Below are 27,513 nucleotides of genomic sequence, written 5' to 3'. Positions count from 1 at the left end.
TGCTCAAAAGTTTTTTCAAGTTGTGATATCATAATTACTAAATGAACTCATGGCTTTCCTGTTGACATTATGATAACAGTCTAGGGACTGAGTCGTGCTTGTATAGTATGGGGTTCACAACTTGTACTTTGGTGCATATGGTACGATTTTTGTATCCAAGATTAAGATGAGTCATTAGTAAACAAATTACCAATCGAATAGATATCTGTCGCCATTCTTAATATAAATTCCCGGAATTGAAAACTTAATGGCTGAGAATAATATGTTTGATTATTCGTTCTCACAGAATTTTCTTTTTAGTTTTCACATGTTCTATAACGAAAACACTAAAACATCAGACAAATTATTCCAAGTTACAAATGTCCTCTTCAGAAAATAAGCAAACAATATTGTACAAATGCAATTGTTTTAAGTTCAAAATTCATTTTTATATTTATTTAACAACATCGACTTATTAAGAAACATTTAAGTTGAATTTCTCTTGTTAATAAATCATAGTTATATCTAGAACTGTATCTGTATAATTTGGCTAAAATACATTTGAAAATGCCTGTACCAAGTCAGGAATATGACAGTTGTTGTCAATTTGTTTGATGTCTTTTATCATTTGATTTTGCCATTTGATAACGGACTTTCCCTTTTGAATTTTCCTCGGAGTTCAGTATTGTTGTGATCTTACTTATTTTATACAGCCTTACTACCAAGCAATCGAATATAATTTTGAAAACCCAATTGATAAACAGGATAATTTCACAAACACTAGTTAGCACTGTTTAAATATTAGACATTTCTGAGAGGATTTATCTAAATTATAATGTTTGAGAATTTCTGTTTCTTAATCGAAACATGACCATTATTATTCGACAACACTTTTTACAAATAAATATACACAGTGAAACATTTTTTTTTTCGAAAAGTAACTTCGTAAAAATTCAGATCGGGCAAAAATTTGTCATGGTTGTTTATCATCCGGTATTTTTTTCTCGAGGATGGACGTAAAACGTCTGATGTACTCTTTGATCTTGGTTTTTTATTGTTTGGTTAAAAGCAATATTGTACTTTTTTTCTTTCATACATTTTCATTAATAATGTTTTTGTATTTGTTTTTAATGGGTTGCTGTATTTTAAATAAGTGACTTGTTTGTTTAGATTTGTGATGTTCATGCTTTCTTTCGTTAGTGTTTGTTTTATTTTTGTTTGTCCTTTTGTTAGGTATTATTTTTTTACAATATCTGATTACTTTTTCGTGTACAAGATTTTCGAAATATTGTTATGATATTAAAGACTTCTTAGTCTTTCAGTGATGAAATAATATAAACTATTAAAGAAAACGGAGCAAACACATATCATGTACGGATGATATTTTCCAAATCAACATGCCTCTGGACTTATAACTTCAAGGGATTTCGAAACCCTTGTTATCAAATATTGGTCATTTTAACATACGTTTGTCATAGTTTGTACAATAATTGTGTCTTCTATGGAAAAAATACTTGTAAATAAACATAATTATTATTGTAAAGGAACGGTTCAATTCAGACATTTTATGGTTGAACTTTGATCTGTAAATGAATATTTCATTCTGACTGTAAAGACACTGTAAAGACCCCAAAGATACATGTGAAAGAATTGCAATATCCAAAAAGAAAAAACACAGGCTCGAATACTTTTTTTTTTGGTTCCAAAAACAGGGTCTTTATGCCTTTACTCCTTTATCTAAAACAATTAACAAATGGAGAGTGAAATACTTCCCTACTAACACCTTGAGGAAAAACGCATCTTCATTAAGTTCATATTTACATTTTCATCCTGATTAAGGAATTGCCCTATTTCAATTTCATAAAAACGTCTTGATACCGTTGTAAATGTGTCAATAATCTGTGTGTTTACAATTTATACAATGATTGATAAGCTAGAGGTACAATGCAGTAATCACCGATATTTATATAAATGTTTCAACATTTTATTTATAAAAATAATTTAGCAAAGTTTACAAATCCGTTCTTATGTTATTTTCTTGATCGACAATTTCTGTATCACCTTTTTTGTTATCCAGAATGGGATGTTTGTCATTAGAAGTTTCTCTTATGTGAAGTACGTCATCACAACTTTCTCTAATTTGAAGAACATTTTCACAAGTTTGACTTATGTGAAGTACGTGATTACAACTTTCTGTCTTGTGAAGTTCATCATCACAAGTTCCTCTTATGTTAATTACGTCATCACAAATTTCTTTTTCAATTAAATCATGAGTTTTAATAGTCGTCTCCTTTTCGAGACTTTTACAATTGATTTCGGTATCACGTGAGTTATTTATTTCATCTTCCTCTTTATTTTCAGTTTCCTCTTCCTCTTCATTTTCAGTTTCAGTGTCAAAGGTGTCAAATGATTCTTCATCCCAAGTTTTCATAGAAACTATATCCATTTTTAAAGAATCATCTATTATAGTCTGATAATTTGAATCGACAAGAATTTGGGACTGGTTTGTCAAATTTTGAGTATTGTTGCCTTCCCCATCTGTATAAACATTCAGTTTGACTTCATTATTGTGGTTTAGTTCCATGTTATTGTCTAGACCATAAGATTTATTTTCAGGAGTGACAATTGTACAACTCCTTTTATGCCTTGAACAACATTGTTTGTTCATAAAAAGTCTGATGAGATGGAGAAGAAACAATGTAAAATGACAAATGGGAATGGCTACGAATACAATTAGAAGTGCGATCATCGCTGTGTGGACCGTGTCGCTCCAATCTAGGACGGAATAAATGTGGGATTTGTTTTGGTGATTTGTTCCTCCCGACACTTCATATATAATTGAAAACACAATGTATATAATACCAAAAACTATTGGATGAAGGAAATGGTAAAAACGCACCGGAATTCCAGTCATGAAAAAGTTAATTATAACATATACTATGTTCAAAGCATGTGTTTCTATATTCACAGACGTCAGTTCTTCTGAACCTGAAAAATAAATACTTATATAAGAAAACAGGAAACCATTACTGTAAGATTAATGGCTAAAAAATATAGAACAAACAAAAACAACCAACGGAAGCTAAGATGCTCAAACTTTTGAATCTTAGCGTCTCCAATGAAAGTCAATCCAGAAAAAAAAGGTATGCATGAGGCAAAACAGAAAACAACAACAAATGACAAACTGTGGTTTCTGCTGCTGATCTTTCATGGTGGATCCTTTTAGTGCAGGACATACTTGGCATCTGACGGTAATATATTAAGACAAATGATTTCGTCTAGTTGTCAATATTCAGTCTTCAGTTATAGACAAATATCAATATAGTATATATAAAGCTCTTGGCTAAATAACACAATGTCTAGACAAATCAGATGTGAATAAATTTAAAAGTGCATATAAAAGAATAATCATATATGCTGCTATTCTACTAGTATAATATCCGCAAAGATCATCAAATAGAGTCAAATTTCATTAACGTCATGGCATATTATTTTCATGTAATTTGCTTTGAACCAGATCATTTACGCGCCAGATTGTGAAGAAAGTAAAATCATGGATACAAGAGGGGAGATATTGGTTATGTACCAACATATTAATTGGAAAAGACAGAGAGCACCATTACACTATGAAAATAGATAAAAAGAACAAAATACTACCAACACAAATCTAAATTCAAGATTTTAACTACTTACCTGTATAAATAAGTCCCCAATACATTATAGAAATCAGTATACTTATAGTATTTGATATATTGAAAAACACCCAATCTACTTTTAGATACCATGGCATTATTGGGGATATGTCTGAAAAAGAAACAGGAAACTGAAATAGCGTGGTAATAGCAATATTTTTCATGTACATGTTTTTTAACAGTCTCCGGGACAAGTTTGCAATTCCGCTGAGTGCAAAAGTTGTCACCTTAATTTTTGGAGTTAAGTCAAAATAAAGTTGATAACTTGGTTGGTATTAGTTCCCTGATATTTGTCCTAAAACTTTTTGGATCTAGCACCACTGTTGAAAAAGTTATGCCCCTTTTTTCAACAATTTCCTCAGAGGAAAAGTACTTTTCCTCAAGGGAAATCAAATTTCCCTGAAGGAAAAAGATTTTTCCTCAAGGGAAATTGTTTTTTCCTCAAAGGAAAAAGATTTCCCTTAGGGAATTTGCTGCATAATTATTTCCTTTGAGGAAATTCTATTTCCTTAGAGGAAATTCTTTTTCCTTAAAGGAAATTCTTTTTCCTTTGAGGAAATTTGCAGCTTCAAATTTTCCTTGGAGGAAATACTTTTTCCTGTGAGGAAATTTGTAGCTTCAAATTTTCCTTGGAGGAAATACTTTTTCCTGTGAGGAAATTTTTGACAAACACTTTTCCTTGGAGGAAAATTCAAGACAACAAATTTCCTCTAAGGAAATCATTGATCTTCAAATTTCCTCTAGGGAAATTTCTGAACATCAAATTTCCCTTAAGGAAATAGTTTTCCTCTATGGAAATTTCATAACAGTACAAACAGTATTAATATATTTTCTCCTAGACTGAATTATTGATACAAAAGATAATTAAAACTTTAATACTGTAATACAAATTTTCATGGTGAGTATTAAACATACAAAAACAAAAGGCTGACTGTTTAGCATGTTTAAGACAATACAATAATAAGCAAAACGCTATGAATATCATACCATTTGTGATGTTATTAATATTGTGCTCATATTTGCATATTAAATCAAATAAACACTTTTCATGTCAAATTAACTTGTCTTCTGTTTCAGCTGCTGTGTATTCGACCCCCTACATAACAGTTCAGTGCATAAATAATTCAATCCACAAGACATCTTCCTTCAATTGGTTGAATAAATTTTGGCAACATATGTTCTTCAAACATCTTCTTTGTATATTTGATATGATGGAGCCATGTACATGAATGGATAAAGCAGGTGTTTATTTCGACAACAAACATGACAAAGATACTATTTTTTTTCTTAATTTCTCCATAATCCATCAGTTAATATGAATGTAGGTTGTTACATTTTACACAATTGTGTTCTTTGATAGTACTCCATTTTGTTTATAGCAATTTTGTAGGATTTTTTCTATTTCTTTTTCCAGAAAAACACACAGTTGAGTTCATTTCACATTAATAATCCAATTAGCACATTATGTAGAAAAGTATTAACAATTAAGTTTCCTCTTCAGTATAGACCTGCAGGACCTGTTGATGATCATAAAAACCAAGATATCTGACCTATAAATACACAAAATAAAAAAAAATGTTATAAATGGAGAAAAAAACAGCAATATAAATAAGCTTATTTTATCATGTTTTAATGAACATTTTGAGAAACTTTCATTTGATATTCTTACTTGTCATGCTTATGAGTTCTCTTATTTCAGTGCTTTGTGTCTAAGATTTAATATTCGTTGTTTAGTGCCTTGCAGTGATATTTAAAGTTGAGCCACTTGCAATAGTTGTTATAGAATGTTCATATGTTGTGTTAATATTTGAACCACTGTCCTATATTATGGTCAGGTTGAGTGCTCACAGACATGAGGCCTAAATTAATATATTATTTTTTTCCCTAATCCCTATTCTGACAATCCAGGTGTGGGTAGTTAGGTAGGTAAATAATTTTATTTTTCCCAAAAGCCTGAATATTATCGGATGATCCGGCAAGCCCGAAAATCAGAAATGAATAAAATAATATTTGGCTTAGTTTTGACAATAAAATTTTATGAGTAGGGCCATTTTTGCAGGGTCGATCAGGATTGGAGAAACAAACAATATTTTATATTAGGCATGATTTTTTTTTATTAATTGTTATTGACTTTGAACATGTTGAACTAAATTGGATTGTTTAAATCTTTATATGTTGAGATCTTTAATGGATGACCTATAGAGGAAGTGTTTTCTCATTATTGAAGACAGGCCCATGATTGGCCTTTAATTTCTTGCATCCGCTTCATTGAACTCTGGTGGATAAGTCACTCATTTACCATACCACATTTTCTTATTTTTATATGAGTCATCATTCAAAGGCAATTTCTTTTATTACTGTAATTCAGAAATTATCGAAACTTTTTAGTAATGCGAATATTAAATGTGACTGGGTGAGTATCGCAAAAACAGAAACATATATATATATATATCATGTAACTATATAGATCTTTATGCAGATTTTTTTTGTAATCACAATAAGTTGTCCATTCCCTGAAAAATCTGAATTTACAGTATATAGAAGTGGTCTTACCATTTAGGCCTTGTTGTATTCTGTTTATCTTGTTTTGCGCTCATTTCTATTGTAACTGTTTATATTTTTCATTATTTTTCTATATTTCTTGTCCTATAAAACATAAAAAGGGTAAAAACTATTATAAAACATCAGTTTGTGTTTTTCTTTATATTCAGTTATATTTAAATAGAATGGAATATTTGTGCTATTTCATTTCACAAACTTTTTGCCAGTCATGACTTTCAAAGACTTTCACCCTGGCCAATAGTTTAAAAAACAAACATTCCCATACTTTTTCTTTGTGTTCGTACTAATTTTTCATTTGACAACAAAGACATGATTCAACTATTCTTCTAAAATTTGTTTCGCTTGACTACGTTAAACTCTGAAATATTGTTAACAGTATAATCTGTATGTGTCTCACTTGTCAAAATTTCAAATTAATATATAAATAACCAATAAAAATGCTATGCATGGCTCAGCTTGATACAAACGTACAGGTTGAACCCAGAACAGTTGGGGCAAGTATGGACACAACATTCAAGCTCGATAAACTCTGAATTTTAAATTTGGATTGTGATTCAATAGTTGATGCAGCATAGGTTTCTGACACAGAATGAATGCGGTCCAAGTACTTAAAAATTTTAAATTGACAATTAACCTCTAAAATGGTCCAATATTCAAAATCTCAATACATGGTTAGATGCAGCATATCAACATGATCAAAGAACCCCAATAATTCATTTTTTGGTGAAATCAAATAAAGTTAAATTTTGGACCTTTTAGACATGTTAGAACTCAATGTGGACCAATTTGATAACGGGCCAAAATATCAAAAATCTTAATGAATGGTTAGATTCAGCATATCAAAGAGCCTCATATAATCAATTTTTGTTGAAATCAAACAAAGTAAAATTTTGGACCCCGATTTGGACCAACTTGAAATTTGGGCCCATAATAAAAAAATCTATGTAAATATTCAGATTCAGCATATTAATCTGAACACCAAGAATTTAAATATTGTTAAAATCAAAATAAGTTTAATTTTGGACCCTTTGGACCTTAAGGTAGACCAATTTAAACAGGACCAAAAAACTAGGAATCTAAATACACAGTTAGATTTGGCATATCAAAGAACTCCAATAATTCAATTTTCTATACAATCAAACAAAGTTTACTATTGGCCCCTGTTGGCCCCTAATTCATGTAATTCCTAAACTCTGAACAAAAACTCTGGTCACAAACCTTGTGTTTGAATTTCATAGATTTCTATTACTTGTACTAAAGTAATTAAGCGAAAACTAAATGTCCTGGGACAACGACGACTACATGATAAAATTGACAATGGGAAAAGGGAATGTGTCAAAGAGACAACAACCTGACCATAGATTCGAGGGTTGGAATCCTTTTCTTTTACCGAGCAATGCATTTGAATGGGAGATATAGTTGGAACCCCTCTTTGCTCTTAGTTGCGACCCCCCTTTTAAAATGGCTGGATCCGCCCCTGAGAAGCATTATAGAAAAATCTATAAGCTTTAACTCAAAATAAGGATAATTTTATTTTTAAAGGGCAGGCACAGATCCAGAGAGGGGTTCAAGGGATTGGAACCCCCCTTTTTTCGGATTATCAATGCATTTGAATAGGGACATGTAATTGGACCCCCCCCCCCTTTCCCCTTTTGTCCTGGGTTAGAATCCCACCCCCACCCCTTTTTAAAATGACTGGATCCGCCCCTTAAGGGTCTATAATTAAGTTTGACAACATCAGACATACTACTTTATCAAAAAAAAAAATGCCACATTTCATCCAATTTAATTTCATCCCTTACTTGCTACATGTATTTCATCCATAATATTTAAAGAAATAAATTTGGGAGGAGTATGATTTTAATTTGCAAGTTATTAACTATCCAAACTAGAGACCTAATAGAGTAGATATATACTTGACTAATTTAAATCAAACTTGGGGTGACTGGGAACAAAGATTTAAGGGAATAGATGACAGTTAACCTACAATGACCTAGTTTCATAGCAATAGCATACATTAATAAAGACTACATGGTCATTCTGATGTTTAAACGTGGTTTAAACTTTGGGTGTTCATTTTTTAATGTTTAACATGTTTAAAGCTAACAGTTTCAACTACATACATGTATCAAGATTTGATCCTACATTATTTAAATATTGAAAAAAAATAGCTTTTTAAATTTGGATCTATATATAATTGTGAATGTCACATGGATGTATTTTAATGTAAAGCATCTGAAAAATCATTAGCCGTCTCATATTTAATTCAGTTCTTCAAAAGGCAAATTTATATGAGCTTATGCTGAAAATAGAGATTTCTTATTAAGGAGAAATCCCTGCCCCCCTTTTTGTGTGAAAAAATTTGTTGATTATATAGGGAATCACAGAAACATGACTGAGGCAAGCATCCCCCATCTGAACCCCCCCCCCCCCCCCCCCCAATGAAAAGTTCTGGATCCCCCCCGTCAACCTTTCACTCAGGTCATTGGTGAAGAGTTGTCACATGTTTGTTTAGCTTGTGTAGGTGTAAGCATATGGTGTAAGTCAGTAAGGAGGCAACCATTTGATGTGTAGCCGTAGGCCGGGTGAAAAATGTGATTAATCTTGCTTTGTAAACTTGTGCTTTAAATAAAATTACCAATCCATTAAAAAATCTGTGAGCCCAATCTCATCCAGTGAAATAGATTATAGTCTGTTTTCGAAGTTATATGGAAGTAAGTTAGTAGTCCAGATAATTATGACGCATTGCAAGGCATTTTTTCTAAGGAGAAGTGTAGAATGGGGGAATGGAACCAATAAATTGATCGGATCCGAAATGTTCTTCCCAGTAAAGGAGCACCTATTATTTTGTAGGTAATTATTATTAGTGTCGGTGGTCTCACAAGTAAATCAGAGTGAATATTGCATGCACATTAAAATTAGCAGAGAAGAGACAATTATCAACTTGTGTATTATTCATTTTCTCGCAGTTATTTACGGTAAATCAGCTATATAGACATAGGAAGATGTGGTGTATGTATATATATCCCAAAACAGGTGTTCGGTTCTAGTATTACAGTCAGGGGTACTACTTGTACAAGTGTATTTTATTTACTTGAAGAAGTAAAAAAAAATATACACATATAAGTAAATTTGTAGGATACTTATACAAGTGAATTTTATTTACTTGTATAGGTAAAAACAAAAATTGGCTTAGTTATGTCCCTTAGGCATTCAGAATTTTTTACTTGTATAAGTAAAAAAATCATCCTTTCTTCTTTTCTTGAATTCTTCAGATTTCTTTGCTCTAATAGAATTTTAAATTGTGTACCCTTTACAGATGTCTTTACTATTCATGCTATTCATTTAAGTGTAATTTCATGGACAATGAAAATCCCATTTGTCTGTAATCTTCATAACACTGCTCATTTACAAGCCCCAAAGGAGCAATTTTTGATTGCCTTGCACAAATATATAAGATCTTTGCTCAATCAGTTTCTTTGATGAATTAATGAGATGAAACATTGAACTTTAATGAAAAAATTTGAGCAAACCTGGGAAAAATCATTAAAGGCATGATTTTATATCTCAAAACTTGAGGATTTTTGTGGGATTGTAAGAAAAATTTACTTATACAAGTAAAATTTTTAGAAAATTAAGGGGAGATTATTCAACCATTATTTATTTACTTATATGTGTATATATTTTTTTACTTCTTCAAGTAAATAAAATACACTTGTACAAGTAGTACCCCTGACTGTATTATATAGTGGCTATAGTATATGACTTTTAAATAACAATTATCAATTATATCTGTATTCTGTGGCGGGTCGAAGGGGATGGAATCCGGGGTTGGCCTCCCCTAGCATTTTGTGAGCAAGCATTGCATAAATGATAATCTCGGGAATCCTCTCAAGTTCCTATATACAAGGTGATAGGACGTTCCGTTGGAATAGGTTACCTGTGCATCAGGAAAAGTTTTAAGGCATAGCGTGAAAAGGTAGCCTATTCCAACGGAACCGAACGTCCTATCACCTTGTATATAGAAACCTTAAAAATATGTGAATAGGTCGGGAAAAACTCTCTTTTGACACTTAGGTATGCTTAGACACCCCTTATTTAATGGAGACATGTAGTTGGGACCCCCTTTATTATGGCTGGATCCGCCCATGATTTTACATGTAAATCAAGCCCCGGGTATTTGTTGGCATAACGGTAACCACGAAAGGGGTGGGGGGCTAATTAAAAGCACGAGGAATTATAAATATACAATTCATCAGGGGTAGAGTGCATCGAGGAATGGGAATTAAAATTGTCTCTTCACGATGATCGAAAAAAGTATCTTGGACGTTATTTTCATCATCTTGTCTGCAACACTCTGAATAATGAGCTTCAAGGCGAAAACAAGGCATGTGAAATACTAATAACATACACTTCTTTTTTTATACGTTGTATGGACAAACCCATAAATCCCTCAGCAAAAATTGCTTGATTCATGTCATATCAAATAAATTACAGCGCGGAAAGGTAACTTTAATTTAATATCAAAACTAAATTTTTGTTATATTTTTCAATAAATTTATAAATCTTAATTAGGCATGCGTTGCGTGAGTTCCATTTCGTGAGACCTACACAGATTTCTATAAAACAAATCAAAAATTATAAATACAGTTTTTCAATTCTTTCCGGCATAGACAAAAAAAAAATATGTATATAATCAAGGATTTGTATAGTAAGAAAATCCTTGATATAATCTATATACGATTTGGTTGAATTATTTCACTTCATTATAATGATAAATCCTTTAGTTCTTAAATTTTTAATTAAAATGAATTTATCATTTTGATATCTAACGATAAACTTTTTAAATTGAAGTGACATGGTCAGTAACCTAATTAGTTGCATGGCTGATTACCATCTTACAGGTGACCCAGTTATTTTCCATATGACAGTAGCGTGTACCCTCGGGGTTATATCGGGGTGTGTATAACTTATAATTTTCTGGGGAACATCCTGTCCACGTGTAGTACTTATCATATATTGCAACAGATGACATTAAACAAATTTTCTTTGTAGCATCGGAGGCAATTTCATGTTCGACCACACAAAATATTTCACAAAAAAGATATGATAAAATCAAAAGAAAAAGATAAAGAAATATTAACAAATAAAGGTGGAATTGAGTAAACGGGGATTCGTGTTTTTATGAGCTTATTTTCAGTGAACAACAACAAATGGAAGTTTTTAACGACCTTGTGTGACCTATAGTTGTTAATGTTTGTGTCATTTTGGTCTTTTATGGATAGTTGTCTCATTGGCAATCATACCACATCTTTTTGACTGGCTATATACATGATATAATATATATAGCACTTGCACGGTCGGTCCAGTGGACATATTTCATACTAGATAACTTATACAGTAATTCTTTTTTATATATATGAAAATTATTGTCCGATCTGATACACGTACCTATAATGTACAGAATTTTGAACAGCTTCAAATATATGGGGTCCGTAGAAACACCGCAAAGGACCTCCTTAGTGCACTAAGAACAAACTTGAATGTGCACTAAGGACCTGATGGAATGATACAACTGTCACAAAGGATGTGGCATATAGAAATAGACTTTGTAAAAGGAGAAGGTCCGGTAAGACACCTTTTTGGCCCCAAAATATAGCAGTTTTACAAAATTGTTAAAAGTAAACTTTTAGTTATTTTTTGGACAGTAGAATGCTTCTGCTACATAAATATGGGCTGTTTTTGACAATACATGGCACATATATCGGGTGCAAGCACCATAAAGTTATGCTAAATTGCAAAAACCATCTGAAAAGTGACATTTTCCGGCATATTTGGTGGATTTTTCATATTTAATTGAGCTTTTAATGACAAAATCAGTGAAAATCTTCCACATACACTAATAGAATCAAATAAAATAGACACTTAAGTGTTTCAAAAGTGGTCAAAATCTTTCGTCAGATGAACCTGAAATTTGAGGCCAAAATCGGTCCTTACCGGACCTACTCCTTTCATAATTTTAAATTATATTTTTTCTAATGTTTTCTCGACACGTGCCTCAAAAAGTTGATTGTCACCTTTAGTATAATCGATAGCAATTCATGTTCGCTCAACCTTGGCCCGTGATCTACTAGTATACTGATTAAACATGTATATGGTATTTCAAATTGTTCTCTATTTTTTTTTTTCATTTGTTTGTTTTTGCCGTCTTTATTCTGTCTGCTATATTTTTTACTTCTAAATTAATAGCGTATTTTCAACTCTTTTCAGTTTGGGAATTTTTCATCCTTTTAATTTTAAAAAGACAAATAATTGTGAACACTTCACGGAAAAGTGAGGATTGATATTTGGTTGCTTAATGTCCAGTTGCCAATACTTCATTCATTTTTCTAATGTTAAGAACTATGCCATTTATCAATATTTCGATTTGAGCGTTACTGATGAGTCTTGTGTAGACGAAACGCGCGTCTGGCGTAGTAAATTATAATCCTGGTACTTTTGATAACTATCACAGCAATGTTTTTAAACATGTTTAGGAAAGGAACATATTTCTGATTCGATGTTTATATACCAATGCATTACAAGTATAAATATGTATAGGTTGATGTTTAGTCCCTTCGATGTTTTAGACTGTAAATAAATTATGACCAATTTATTTCTGACATCTTCTTCATTTTTAACTTTTGTTGATAGGTGTTTCATTGACAGTCGTACCACATCTCCTTTCGCTTTTTTTTGTTGTATATATTTTTTAATTCACTTTCCTTGTCTTTTAAAATATATTTATTCCATTATTTTTATTTGATGCCGAAAATAAGAATACGAAGTTATTTGTTAAATGCTATAAATAAGCGAAGTAAAACAACCGTTAATAATTATGTATATGAGCATTATATCTATTTATAAAATATTTTAAATACAAGCAGACATACCATTTGTGACACCAATTTCATTTATTTCCAAATCTTAAAATCATACATTTCCGTTCTTTAGCGTTTCTTAATAATGGCAGAACGGGCTTAAGAGTCATATGATTAAGTTAACTAAATAATTTAGTTCTCCCACATCATTAGCGGATTTAGGGGGTTAAAGCGAGCCCACCCCCGGTTGAAAATCTTAAAATATTTTTTGTATTAACCATTTCTTGTTTTAATGTTATCTTTACTATAATTTGAATATCTAGCACTGAATAGAGTGACACGTTGTCGCTACACTTCTTTAAATATACACAAGTCATAATAACATTGGCCAGAGGGTAACTTGATAATTAGAGGACCAAAGGATTTAATTAAGACAATCCAAGGCTGCTATCTCTATATTTTATTATATATATCTTTATTAGCCTCCCTTAGAGTGATACATGAATTGCAAAACGGGTAGATACGATCTGTAATCAAATAATTAAACATATAAAATTAATACTTAAAATTTTATTTAGAGTAACCATATGCCGGATGAACAAAAAGTGTGCCATTTCTTGAAAAACATATGGTTTGGTATAACATGAAAACTTCTCTAGTGTTTTAAACATTTCTCACATAACCCCTCCCCCAAACCCCCACTTCAAGCTCTGGATCCGCGCCTGCCCATAGTGCTTATTACATTATAAAATAAAATGGTATTCATTTTCAATTGTTGAAATAAAGATGAATTGTTAAAAAAAAAAGCATTGACACCAGTTTAAAGTTATCGTTCATAGAAGACAGTTATGATTTATTCTATAATTCTCTTTTTAAAACGTAAAATAATTTTACCTCTTGGAGTTTTTCTATATATTACTTCTGTAATCGGATTTTGAAGAACCCCATGGACACCACATACTCTCAAATGTCTTTCAAGGAATAATGATAGTATGTAAACTCTTGTGTTGTTAGTAAGGAAATGAAATATCAAAAGCATTTGTTTCTCAATTTTAATCTCAAAATAGGGTTCTTTAAATAAAAAAAGCTTGCATAGCAATTTCCTTAAAAACTAAATATATATAACAAAGGCAAAGTTTTAAAACACAAAATTTATTTTTTATTTTTCTTTCATAAACTTGAATTTATACCACGCTAAACCGTTAGGTTAACAACCATTGATTAATCAATAAGTAACGATCAAAAGACAATTGTTTATTGGATTAGGTTGATTGAACATGATGATTCGGGAATCTGCAATAAACCGTTGGTCACGTGGCGAGTGGCAGGCGTTGATTAAAAAGTCATTTAACTTCAAAATTACAAAATCTATTGATACCTTACTTTATAGATTTGAGGTATTTAATCATATCCTCTTATATTCATGTTCGCTGTGATCTTAAAACATCGTTTTAGTGTCCTTAATGCAAAAACTTTCTTCTTAGTGCACTACGAAGTCTTTTGCGGTATTTCTACACACCGAAATATATGGCCTTATTATTGGTAATATACCATATTAGTGTCACTAATGGCTTAACGTGTTACCAAATTAAAAAGAAGAAATAGACTCAAAACCGCATTTTTAACTTTAGATTTTTTTTCAATCCCAAAATAGAGAAGAGGTCCGGTATACAGACTTATTAAAAAGTCCAGATGAGAAGTTTAACTTGCTTTTCTATTCCCGGCACTTTTAACTGTTTCTTGACGCATGCAAACAAAAAATGCAGTACCTGGTTACATTTGCGCATTGACAAATTATAATCTTTCGATTAAATGATCTTAAATCTATATCTATATGGTCTTAATTTTAAAAGTTATAAAATCTAAATGTGAAGTGATCTAAAATGTTCAATATTAATGAGTATTTTCGCTGTGTTCAAAATGAATCTAAGGTCGTCTAAAAGTATATACATGTGTATTTGACCCGACTACTGACTACATAGTAATTTAAACTATTCATTATGTACCTATAAGGGGGGTCTGAGCGGGACTCGGGATTGTCGAGGCGTATTTTTTGTAAACGTGACACATGAAAGTCAAATTATGAGGGAGGGTAGGAGGGGTACTGATCCCGAAAACCCGAGCTTAAAAACACGAAATCCCGAGGTCCCGAAATTCGAAAAAATAATTATCGTATCCCGAAAGGGTCAATCCCGAAATCCAGAGCTTAAAAACACCCGATCCCACAGTCCCGATAAAGGTCCTATCCTCCCTTAAATTATTGTGCCGTGAAAACGCGAAATGAAGTTTAGCGGGACATGGGAAATTACAAAAATAGCAGAATTGTTCACTTACATAGTGTAAGCGGGATGGCATCATGCGAGAATCTAAAAAAATAAGTAGTAACTAAGCGGGATCCGTGAACAAAACCCCCAATGAGACCCCCATTAGTTGTGGCTTATTTTGGTCTTTTTAGTTAGTTTCTTTCCCCTACATTACTTGACCGTTTTTGTAAAACAACAGCACTCGAGGTCTGACAGTATTTTACCAAGAAATGCACAAAATATTCAAAAAGAAGGCCTAGAAAATTTAGATATTGGTATGCACACATACTCCCCTATCAGTACAGACAATTATATTTTTGTAAAGGCGCCAAACTCGTTTCTAATATTTATAATAGAACCGAAAAGAAAATGGAAATGGAAATGGGGAATGTATCAAAGAGATAACAACATGACCAAAGAGCAGATAACAGCCATAGGTCACCAATGGGTCTTCATTGCAACGAGAAAATCCCGGTACATGAGACTGGGGTGGATCTAGTCATATAAAGGAGGGGTTCCTCACCCAGGACAATTTTTTTTTTTTGGGGGGGGGGGGGGGTGTCCAACTTCATGTCCCCATTCAAATGCATTGATCGTCCAATAAAGAAAGGGGGTTCCAACATGTCCAACCCTCAGCCCCCCCCCCTGGATCCTTGCCTGTGAGGCATGCTTTAGCTTGCCATTAAACAAATGAGTGATAATGGACGTCATACTAAACTCTTCAATATAAAAAAAAGAAACTAAAATAAAAATCATACAAAGGTCACAAAGGCCATAACTTCTGGCTCCTGGATTAGGAAAAGTGCAAAATGCAGTGAGGATAAAAGCCTTTACTGTAAATTCCTGAAATTACAATTATATAAATCATCTCACATCTGTGTGCATTTCTTGAAATTGGTCATATTAATAAAATGCATGCAATATTTTCAGAAAATTTCAATATATAGGCTTTTAAAAGTCAATCTTGTGCATGATTATCAATGATTATACTCGCACAATTAACACATGTGGTTCTCAAAACTCAGAGGTGTCTATGCTATTTATGACAACATTTTAATCAAGTATAAATTTACAAAATTTGTTTAGAACTATATGATTTTTAGGTTTTTAAGCATAGATATAGTAGGTCAGGATCTGCGAACTCTCACTGACTGACTGAGCACATGAATTCAACACTAGTTTTTTGGTGATGTTGGTGTTGCTAAGTGTTTTGTTTTGTTTTTCTTTTCTGCATCTTATGTTTTGCCTTGGCATTGTCAGTTTCTCTTTCATTGCCTTTGTTTTTTTTTGTTATGTTAAATAACAAGTCACAAGAGAGAAAAAACAATAAAAATATGTGAAAAAATGGCTTAGTTCAGTATATATTAAGGAAAGAGATAACAAATAGCTAAATAAGAAAAAAGAAAATTCCTTTTCTACAGTCAATTGTCTGATAATCTAGAAGATAGCCTGATTTGGTCTAATTCTCCTGAATTCTAGCAGGTACTTTATTCCAACTTTTTTAATTCAAACAAACCATGTCTTAGATAGTCTTGGAATTAGAATACATTAATCATAAAATTTTCATAATACTTTGGTGAATTATCTATTGATATAATCATGATAATTAAGCTCCTTTTTAATTTTTAGGGATTTTAAATTTTTGATTTAAAGTTAGGGATTTTATTCATAAAAGGGGGGATTTTTCCAGTACGTATACTATTAATAATGCTTTGAGCAATTTTCATGAAACTTGGTGAATTATTTTTGTATAACATAAACATGATAATTTTCCTTTTAATTTAAAAAAAAATCTGATTTATGTCATTGTACTATCATGACTTGGGATTAGGATAGTCTCAAGAATGCTTTCACAAATTTTTATGAAACTTTGGTGAATTGTTTTTATATCTTGACAAACTCCCTTTTTAGCTCACCTGACCTGAAAGGTCAAGTGAGCTTTTCTCATCACTTGGCGTCCGTCGTCTGTCGTCCGTAAACTTTTACAAAAATCTTCTCTGAAACTACTGGGCCAAATTCTACCAAACTTGGCCACAATCATCCTTGGGATATCTAGATTGAAAAATGTGTGGCGTGACCCGTCAAACCAACCAAGATGGCCGCCATGGCTAAAAATAGAACATAGGGGTAAAATGCAGTTTTTGGCTTATAACTCAAAAACCAAAGCATTTAGAGCAAATCTGACAGTGGTAAAATTGTTTATCAGGTGAAGATCTGTCTGCCCTGAAATTTTCAGACGAATCGGACAACCTGTTGTTGGGTTGCTGCCCCTGAAATGGTTATTTTAAGGAAATTTTGCAGTTTTTGGTAATTATCTTGAATACTATTATAGATAAAGATAAACTGTAAACAGCAATAATGTTCAGCAGAGTAAGACCTACAAATAAGTCAACAAGACCAAAATTGCCAGTCGACCCCTTAAGGAGTTATTGCCCTTTATAGTCAATTTTTAACAACTTTTCATCATTTTTTGTAACTTTTCTAAAAATCTTCTTCTCTAAAACTACTTTGCCAAATTTAATCAAACTTGGCGACAATTATCATTGTGGTTTATAGTTTAAAAAATGTGTCCGATGACCCAGCCTACCAAACAAAATGGCCGACATGGCTAAAATTAGAACATAGTGGTAAAATGCAGTTTTTGCTTTATATCTTTGAAACCAAGACATTTAGGGCAAATCTTTCAAGATTTTAATGTCCATCAGAATAAGATATATCCCCTCACAAATTTTAGTTGAATCGGACAACCTGTTGTTGGGTTGCTGCCCTTAAATTGGTTATTTTAAGAAAATTTTGCAGTTTTTGGTTATTATCTTGAATACTATTATAGATAGAGATAAACTGTAAACAGCAATAATGTTCAACAAAGTAAGATCTACAAATAAGTCAGCATGATCAAAATTGTTAGAGGACCCCCTAAGGAGTTATTGCCCTTTAGAGTCAATATTAAACAACTTTTCCTCATTTTTGTAACTTGTATAAAAATCTTTTCTAAAACTACTTGGCCAAATTTAACCAAACTTGGCCACAATCATAATACTAGGGTATCTATTTTTAAAAAGAGTGTCTAATGACCCCGCCTGCCTACCAACAAAGATGGCCGACATCAGTAAACACATTAACAGGTGAGCGACACAGGCTCTTGAGAGCCTCTAGTTATTATTGTGACCCAAAGTGGAGGGGGCATAATGTTTAACACTTGTCAGATCGTTTGTCCGTCTGTCCCAAAGTTGTTTTTTGTTCTCTTACAGTACTTTAGTTTGCCTCAACCAAATTCAATTAAACTTTTACAAAAGCTTGTTATCACAATTCTCAGATCAAGTTTGAATTTTGGTGATGTCAGTGTTACTGTACTAGAGTATCAGAGTTATGCCCCTTTAGAAACGGGGAAAATATGCTAAATTTTTGGTTTCCTGTTCTCTAAAATTTAGTTTGTCTCAACCAAATGTTATGAAATCAATACACAATGCTTATCATCACAAAATACAGATTAAGTTTGAATTTTGGTAGTGTCTCTTTTACTAAATTCTATAGTTATGTTCTTTAAAAATGGAAAAAAATTTTCGGCCTTCTAACTTAAGTTTTCCTCAACCAAATTTTATTATTAAACTTTAAAAAAATACTTTTTATCATAATTTTAATCAGATCAATTTCAAATTTTGGTAGTAAAACTTTTACCGTTCTTCAGTTATGTTCCTTTAAAACTTTGAATAATATGCAAGCTGGAGTATCATTCCCTATTTATCATGTATATTTTTTATAAGATGCAGAGTTAAGGAACTTTAGTTGTTGCAAAGTTATTTTAAAATTGTCCATTTTCAAAAACTTTGAAAGGTTTTTAGAAATTTATGTATTTGTTAAAAAAATCGCAGCCTTAAACTAATAGTCACTTGAGATATATATCTATAAATGGAGCCAAATTATATACATGTTTTATGTCAATAAATACCACTGTTTGTGCATGTTGTTTTTTTTTTGGAGGGCAGGGGTCTTATTTGCACAGTGCTCATAGTTTTTTAGTCGATCATTAAAATTCATTTAAAGCTTAAAGACCAGCTATAAGAGCAAGAAGCTTATCAAGCACTCACGGTTGAGATTTTTATTAAACACACATTAATATACATAATGTACATTAAACAGAAAAAAATATTGATGCAAGATGTCATTCAACTTTTACTCTTTTATGTATAGGACAAGAACTATAGAAGATACAGAGAAATTATATACAGCAGAAATGATAGGCAATGTAAAATTTGCAGAAGCCAACTAAACCTAAATGGTAAGGCACCTTTTAATATAAAAAAGTTATTGAACTTGAAAGATGATTACTAGTATCATGATTACTATAAAAATTAAAAGATGTGGTATATTAAATATGAAAACTATCATGGCTTTGAGATGAAACATTGAAACAATCCAAACTGTAAAACTAATCATGGTAATTGCCTAGTTTATAACAAAATAAATTACAAAAAATAAATATGACCGGTATGAAACAACAACAACAACAACCACTAAATTTTAGTGTCAGACTAAACTGACAAAAGCTACAGGCTCTGAACTTTGGACAGGCACAATAGGAATATGGCAAGGTTATATAAAAATAAGATGTGGTATGATTGCCAATAAGACAACTCTCCACCAGACAACCAATGATGTAAATTTCCTGCAAACACGGACTTGACTTCTGTAAATCAACTAATTTTTCGTGAATACTTTATTTGGCATTTTATACTTTCTAGTCTACATCGCAGTTATTTATTTTTCTCGAGTTCAAGTTTACTTAATGTATTTTAATAAGGAAAGATACACATGAAAAACATTTATTGCTGTTTCTCTCTCCATTTATAACATTTTATTTGTTTATTTTGTGTATTTATAGGTGATCAGACATCTTGGTTTTCATGATCAATAGGTCATTACTGAAGAGGAAACTTAAAGTTGAAATTTATTTACATAGTGCATAATTGGATTAATTTGAAATGGAATGTGTGCTTTCCTGCAAAAAAGAAATAGGAAATTTCAACATTATCACATGATAATGACCATAAACAAAATGGAGTTCTATCATAGATACACAAAAACACTATTGCATAAAAGCAACAACATATCTTAATCAAAAGAAAGGAGAATGCTGAACAAATACTATTTTGTTGTTGAAAAAAGGAACACCAGTTTTATCCACTCATTTACATCGCTCCCTCATATCAAATATACAGAAGAAGATCATTGAAGAACAATTTGCAAAAATGTATTCACTGAATTCTTACGTAGTGGATAGAATAACTGTATACAAGCTGAAACAGAAGAAATTCTAATTTAAAATAACACGAAAAGTGTTTATTTTATTATTTAATCTGCAAATATATAAACAAATTCTTTAGAACACCACAAATGGTATGACATTCAAATTGGTTGCTTATTAATGTATCGCATTGAAAAAATTACAAAGAAAATAGAAGCATTTGCTCCAAAAAAAAATATAAATCAAAGTTAAATTTATATAAAAAGTATAAACAATACCTAGATCTAAACAGTCAGACTGTATTATTTTCAATGTCATTAAAATGTTGAGTCAAACATTTATTAAAGTTTTAAATATCATTTGCATCAATTATACAGTCTTGTAATAATTATATTCATACTGTTTGTATACATGGTGTAGTGAAGAAATGTTTAACAAGTAAAAATAAGGGAAAACATTTCCTTAAGGGAAATTTGATGTTCAGAAATTTCCTTAGAGGAAATTTGAAGAACAATGATTTCCCTAGAGGAAATTTGTTGTCTTGAATTTTCCTTCAAGGAAAAGTGTTTGTCAAAAATTTCCTCACAGGAAAAAGTATTTCCTCCAAGGAAAATTTGAAGCTATAAATTTCCTCAAAGGAAAAAGTATTTCCTCTAAGGAAAATTTGAAGCTGCAAATTTCCTCAAAGGAAAAAGAATTTCCTCTAAGGAAAAAGAATTTCCTCTAAGGAAATAGAATTTCCTCAAAGGAAATTATTATGCAGCAAATTCCCTAAGGGAAATCTTTTTCCCTTGAGGAAAAAACAATTTCCCTTGAGGAAAAATCTTTTTCCTTCAGGGAAATTTGATTTCCCTTGAGGAAAAGTACTTTTCCTCTGAGGAAATTGTTGAAAAAAGGGGCATAACTTTTTCAACAGTGGTGCTAGATCCAAAAAATTTTAGGACAAATATCAGAGAACCAATACCAACCAAGTTATCAACTTTGTTTTGACTTAACTCCAAAAATTAAGGTGACAACTTTTGCACTCAGCGGAATTGCAAACTTGTCCCGGAGACTGTTTTTTTCCAAATTTAAAATTTATCATTTTCGCATTGCATGTCCATCTTTTAAAGTTAGTGAGACCTGAACTCTAAATATAGCACGAAGACCGACACTCTGTGTTATAGGAGAAACATACGGTATATTTAATCTGTATGTAATTCAGAGGTTGTTGTTTTTGCTGTCTGTTATATTTTAATTGCTTTACGTTTGTTGTCACTTTATCATAAACGAGGCCCTGATTTTCTCGTTTTGATTTTCGACATTTTTTCATGTCCGAATCTTTTAATAACTGACTATGCGAAATTGGTTTTGCTCATATTTGAAGGCCTTACTATGCTCAGTTGCTAGAAACTCTCTGATTTTGAATCTGGTGAATAACTATCTCTCTCATTCGCAATCGCACAACACCTTTTTATTTCTATAAAATAGTTGGTCTTGCCAAATCTGGAATAAGTCTCAACAAGTGCATTCGTATACAATAAATCAAGGATTAACACTGTATCAATAAATATGTCCAACTTAAAACAATCCTGTTTACTTGTGCCGGGCGATTAGTTGAATATTTCAATTTTTTAAAATTAAATGGTGGTATCCATCTCCAAATTAAACGTGAAACAATTAAAAAACATTACTGTTAAGGAGGTTCGCTTGTCATATTTGGGGATTTTATTGAGATTTTCGGAATTCTCTTGTTTTATCCATTTTAATTCCTTAAAAAAAATTGCCCATTGACCCCTATTTTTCTTTTTATTAATCTTTTACATTGTATAATGATAAGCCATCTATAAACTTAAATTATTTTTTAATAGTTTTTGAGAACTTAAACTTGTTAATGAGAATATTTTCCCGCAAAAATTTCAGTGGCTAATATCTCGAAAACAAGCACATTGACCTACATGTATATATTATTTTTGCTCTTTTGATTCCTTTATTATTCACCTATCAATATAAACTATTGATTTGAAAAAAATAATTATTTTGAAACTGAGAAGCGAACTCCCTTGAAGTATTCTTTTATTTCCGAAAGAGTTCTTTTAACTGGACAGTTCATTCCACGATATTTATTATAATATGGCTGAAGAAAATGACAAGACTCAGTCCAAAGCCAGAGATCTGTAATTCAGTGGTTGTACATGTAGTTTGGTGTCGTGTGCCTTACTGGTTTTTTTAACTTATCATTTTTGCAGGCCGTTGATACTTTCTTTCGATTTTTTTCTCATTGTGTTATATCGGAGTGTTTTATAGCTTACCACACAGATTGTTTTCTTATAACAATTTTTAGAGGTGTGGAAACGGTGATGGATTTTTTTGTTGCAAATACATTGAAAATTGTATATCGAAACTGACTATCACATGGTAAAGCTCCAAATTATATTAAAAATTAAACATGGGTAGATCCATTTATTTAAAAAAAAAGGGGGGGTCATACTCAGGATAAGGAAGATTCCAACCATATATCCACATTCAAAAGCATTGATCGTCAAAAAGGTGGTTCCAACCCAGGAACACCACATTGATTCGCCACTGATCAATGGAAGATGTGGTATGACTGCCAATGAGAAAATTATACGCCAAATTGAAAGTTAAAATGAAGTGAATCTACGCAATTATAGGCACCTGTATAGCCTTCAACAATGACCCATTTTCACGCTAGACTGTTTATTCCTTATAGCGACAGAAAATTAATTCATAAAAACATTCTTTACTCATTCGCAGTTTCAAAATGTTTGATTGATAAATATCAAGGTCAAAATAGCAGATATTAAAATATGTATACCATAGACACCTCCAGGCCATATCTTGACACTTCAATACATTATCGATCCGATTAAGACTTAGTTGCCATTTACATGTATTGCCTTTTTTCTTTGTTTGTTAAAATATTATTTTTTCCCCCCATGTTTAACCACAGAAAACTGCCAATTACAGCTAAAGGTTAGAATGTCAATAGACCAGGACTAAAGGACTGGTCCAAAAAATCTCCGAAAAAATGAGATATGCCAATTCTGATGCAAATGTAAAAAAAATATCATCAATGACATACCATTCGTGGTTTCCCTTGCATTGGTATTATCTTAAATCAAAACAAATGGTTAACACCGCCAATGGAAGCAGCACACTTAAGTCTCGTCTCTGCGTCAACATCAAGCTTTATAAAGCTTTTTAAGGCGTGGCAATAACCGCTGATATATTCAAAGAGGAAAATGTTTACACACATACACACTCTCTTAAAAATTACAGAATATATACTAACCTTGCAGTATGTCATCTCTCTTGATACTTATAAATACAACACAAACAGCATCAATAATTGTTGACAGAGTTAACACAAAATATGCCCAGTATGTCAGATAAATAAACCATTTGACTTGTTGACTGGGATCGTCACCAGCCCACTGATAACTATAAACTCCTGTTAGGATAATCCATGCAAAATGGTACACTGCCCAGAATAAACGCCAGAACACATATAGTTTGTGGCAACCACACTGAAAAAAGAAAAAAAATATACTTATCAAGGATAAAGATAGTAATTGTAATAAAAAAAAATATACATTTCTACTGTATTCGTATAGTCTAACATAATTTCTACAAATTGGTAAAATTTCAACGGTACCACTCAAACCCTTCAGATGCCAAATTGTACCATTAAACCCTCACGTGTACTTATTTAGATAAGAAAAGACCCTACAGAATACAATAATTGGTACCTCTTATATTATTATGAGGCAATCGATACCAATAAGAAAAAACATTCCATTCCCTTTTCAGATATTTAATCGAGTGCTCCATTGTAGACTGGATTTCTATTTTGATTCATTGCTGTATATATAAATACACTGACGCAGAGCATACTAATAACACAAAAGACGTATTCTGGTTTGCTGAAACCATGGTTCGAAGTTATAGGAGACCCCCTAACATGCACAAATGTACCGGAAGCATGCAAACCCTTTCAAATATTTAGCCCTAGTCTAGGATCGTGAACGTCAGTCGTTGTGCGTAATTTTTTACCCTCAATCTGCCAACTATAATCAACAGAAAAACAATAATTTAAGTACGTCATTTTTTTTTTATTTTCATTATTTTGTATTAACAATATTTTGCAGTGATTCTTGAAGTTACGTCTCTATTTGTTTAGTAATTTATCAAAATCTGTCTGGAGTGGCGACACACGTAGATTGACATGTCTCGATTAGAATTGGATATTACGTTTTATCCGGAAATATGAATAGTGTGGGGATCAATTAAATTGTGGGCACACATGTGTTACCAAGGAGGTTATATTATACTAATTAACACCCACTTACAGAAAAGTCGGTAACATTTTATGTGTAGTTATCGTCTTTCGTCTCCTTCTCATATAACCTCCTTGGTGTTACAAATGTACGTTTGTATCATACGGGTGGGCAACTGGCAGACCAGGTAACCACCCTAATTATAAATGATGATCGTATTAACGACCGTGACTGGCTATACAGCCCTAGCACGGTCGGAGCTAATTATAAAAAACTTTTATTTTTAACCTTAGGGAGCTACCATTTGATTTTTATGGGGGGGGGGGGGGGGGGGGGGGGGGGGGGGGGGGGGGGGGGGGCTAGGATGAAAAATGATGTCCTGCATTTTGTTTAGCTGTAATCTCTGTCCTGCCTTTTTTTTTTTTTAGTTTATCTTGACTTTTTTTTACCTAAAGTGTCGTCCTGACTTTTTTTTTTGCAAGTGTCTCATCCTGCCTTTTTTTTTTACTCAAAACTCATGTCCAGCCTATTTTTTCAAATTTCATCCTAGCCCCCCCCCCCCCCCCCCCCCCCCCCATAAAAATCAAATGGTAGCTCCCTTATACATATGTAAGAGAGTGACCCCCAGACAAAAAGTAACTGTCAGTGATTGAGTGATATACTATATCGTGATTGGATGAGATGAACAGATAAAAAAAGATTTTGAAAAAAATATCAGATTAATTTATGATGTTTGACATTAATCTATTGATATCGAGATCTGATTAGATTGGATACTTTATAAGTATGACCGAGTTAGTGATATTTATGTAAATGATACCATCTATCGGGGTTCATGTAAAAGAGAAAATGTCCAGTGACCGATGGCTACCACTGATATAAGAAATAGTGAACTCTTGGACTAAATATCTTAAAATATATCCAGTTTACTAAGAATTTGCACTTTTACAGTGTTTCTCTTTGCCCAAATTTTTTCAAGACTTCTAAAAAAATTGATAATCGACTAAGCTATTTGCAGTATTGTTATTTTTTTGTTGTTGTTTTTTGTTTGTTTTTTGTTTGTTTTTTGTTTGGGGTAGGGTTTGGGGTGGGGGTAGTTTTTCCTTTATCTTGTTTTCTGCGTCCAGTTTTCCTTTGAGTGCATTTTTCTTTCATCTACGGATTTGTTTGTCTGTCCTCTGAGTTATCATATCAGGTTGAAACCTTTATTTCTTGTTACCACTTTTGTTTTTTTAAAGGTATATTGATCTTGTGGTGTTATGACCTAATTTAGATATTCTTTTTTAAATCAATCTTATTATTATGTCTGAATAAGTCACCTACAACTCGTCATCTTAATGTGAAGAATGATAAAAGCCCCATTAGGAGATGTTAAAGTGGTCACTCGTCAATGATTTATTAATGACATCTCTGTTCCGGGTCTAACTGAGGTAACAGATATAGTGGTCAAACAAGACTTCCTACTTTATATATTGTTGTACTGTCCGAACTTTTCTTAAAATGTATAATTATCTGACTATAGGTAAGGGAATAAATAAAAAAGTGTTTATTAATAAATGCCTTTGGTATAAACTTTTGTAGAAGTTTTTTTTTTTCATTCTGCAAAAATAATGATCGGAGTTGTAGCATACATTTTTTGTACATGTACATGTATAATTTATGAATTATTCTGAAGTTCATCAACTTTGAATTGAGATAATAATGAGAAATTATTTTGCGTTTTTGTAAGTCCAGAGGGACACTTAGGCCAATCAAAATTTGTAAGCTATTATCTTTGTTACACTTTTATTCAAGCTCAAATAGCAGACAGAATGTTGTTCCCAATACAAGGATCTATATACATAAATGTGAACAGATAATTGAATGAGGTTTTCTTTTAAACAAAAACCTGAAAAACCAAAACTTAAAGTAAAACATGAATCATTAAAAAAAAAAAAAGTGCAAATTATGTGCAATGCTATATTTAACTTATATAGTATATTCTGTATACTTACTTGAAAATTGACGAAATCATACGGACTGACGTAATCCAAAAAAATATGATATCTTCTAAATTCATGTTTACAGAAGTTACCACAGCTCGATGACATCAGGCTTTCAACTTTGAACCGAAGAATTGTAATGAATTGATCATTGATTAAAAATCAACATCTTATCTTAAACTAACTTTGGATTTCCATCTTGGACAATATTACACGATCACTTCCGTTCGTCTATCTTAAGATTATATCTCTTTAATCCGTTAAGAATCATGGATTAAACACATCCTAAAATATTAAATCCTAGAAATTCAAATATTTATTTTCTTTAGGTATGTGTTGTATTACGCATCAATAAATGATCAATAAAAACATAGTCTGAATCATTTTTCCTTAGTCAGTCAGGTATGACGGAAGTTACATATTTCTATGATATAAGTACATGTAGTTACGGGTGATTGACAGAGTGGACTATTTTACGAATATATATGTAAAATTACAAAATATTGATGTATGAATCAAACTTTCTCAAACTTGAAGTGAAAATTCACCGATCATGAAAACAGTGAATTTGTGAATTTGTTGATCTTCATATTCTATTTGAGTGCATTTT

The 27,513-nt window shown here is 31.9% G+C and overlaps 1 protein-coding gene and 2 long non-coding RNA genes across 3 annotated transcripts; 1 reads left to right on the top strand and 2 right to left on the bottom strand.

The window, feature by feature from the left end:
* Positions 1 to 1,966: 1,966 nt before the first annotated feature.
* LOC139483941 (uncharacterized) lies at positions 1,967 to 27,513 on the bottom strand. The gene is made up of 4 exons (XM_071267668.1): positions 26,916 to 27,513; positions 23,937 to 24,171; positions 3,673 to 3,783; positions 1,967 to 2,967 (listed from the first exon to the last, which is right to left on the bottom strand). The coding sequence occupies exons 1-4, from the start codon at positions 27,009 to 27,011 to the stop codon at positions 1,991 to 1,993; spliced, it is 1,419 nt and encodes a 472-aa protein (XP_071123769.1). The 5' UTR covers positions 27,012 to 27,513; the 3' UTR covers positions 1,967 to 1,990.
* LOC139483949 (uncharacterized) lies at positions 4,531 to 9,259 on the bottom strand. Its single transcript, XR_011655100.1, has 3 exons — positions 8,872 to 9,259; positions 6,225 to 6,317; positions 4,531 to 5,221 (listed from the first exon to the last, which is right to left on the bottom strand). It is a non-coding gene; the product is annotated as an uncharacterized lncRNA (long non-coding RNA).
* Positions 19,500 to 21,000, top strand: LOC139483954 (uncharacterized). The gene is made up of 2 exons (XR_011655101.1): positions 19,500 to 19,675; positions 20,279 to 21,000. It is a non-coding gene; the product is annotated as an uncharacterized lncRNA (long non-coding RNA).

This window comes from Mytilus edulis, chromosome 1 (assembly GCF_963676685.1).
Source record: "Mytilus edulis chromosome 1, xbMytEdul2.2, whole genome shotgun sequence".
NCBI lineage: Eukaryota > Metazoa > Mollusca > Bivalvia > Mytilida > Mytilidae > Mytilus > Mytilus edulis.
Note: the sequence above shows the minus strand (reverse complement) of the source record. Positions and strands in the feature narration are given on the sequence as shown.

Excerpts from the sequence above, each read along its gene's own strand:
- LOC139483941 (XM_071267668.1), bottom strand. The coding sequence starts at position 27,011 with ATGTCATCGAGCTGTGGTAACTTCTGTAAACATGAATTTAGAAGATAT. Across the intron at positions 24,172-26,915 it reads ATGATTTCGTCAATTTTCAA|TGTGGTTGCCACAAACTATA; the intron begins GTAAGTATACAG and ends TTCTTTTTTCAG. Across the intron at positions 2,968-3,672 it reads TTGGGGACTTATTTATACAG|GTTCAGAAGAACTGACGTCT; the intron begins GTAAGTAGTTAA and ends TTTATTTTTCAG.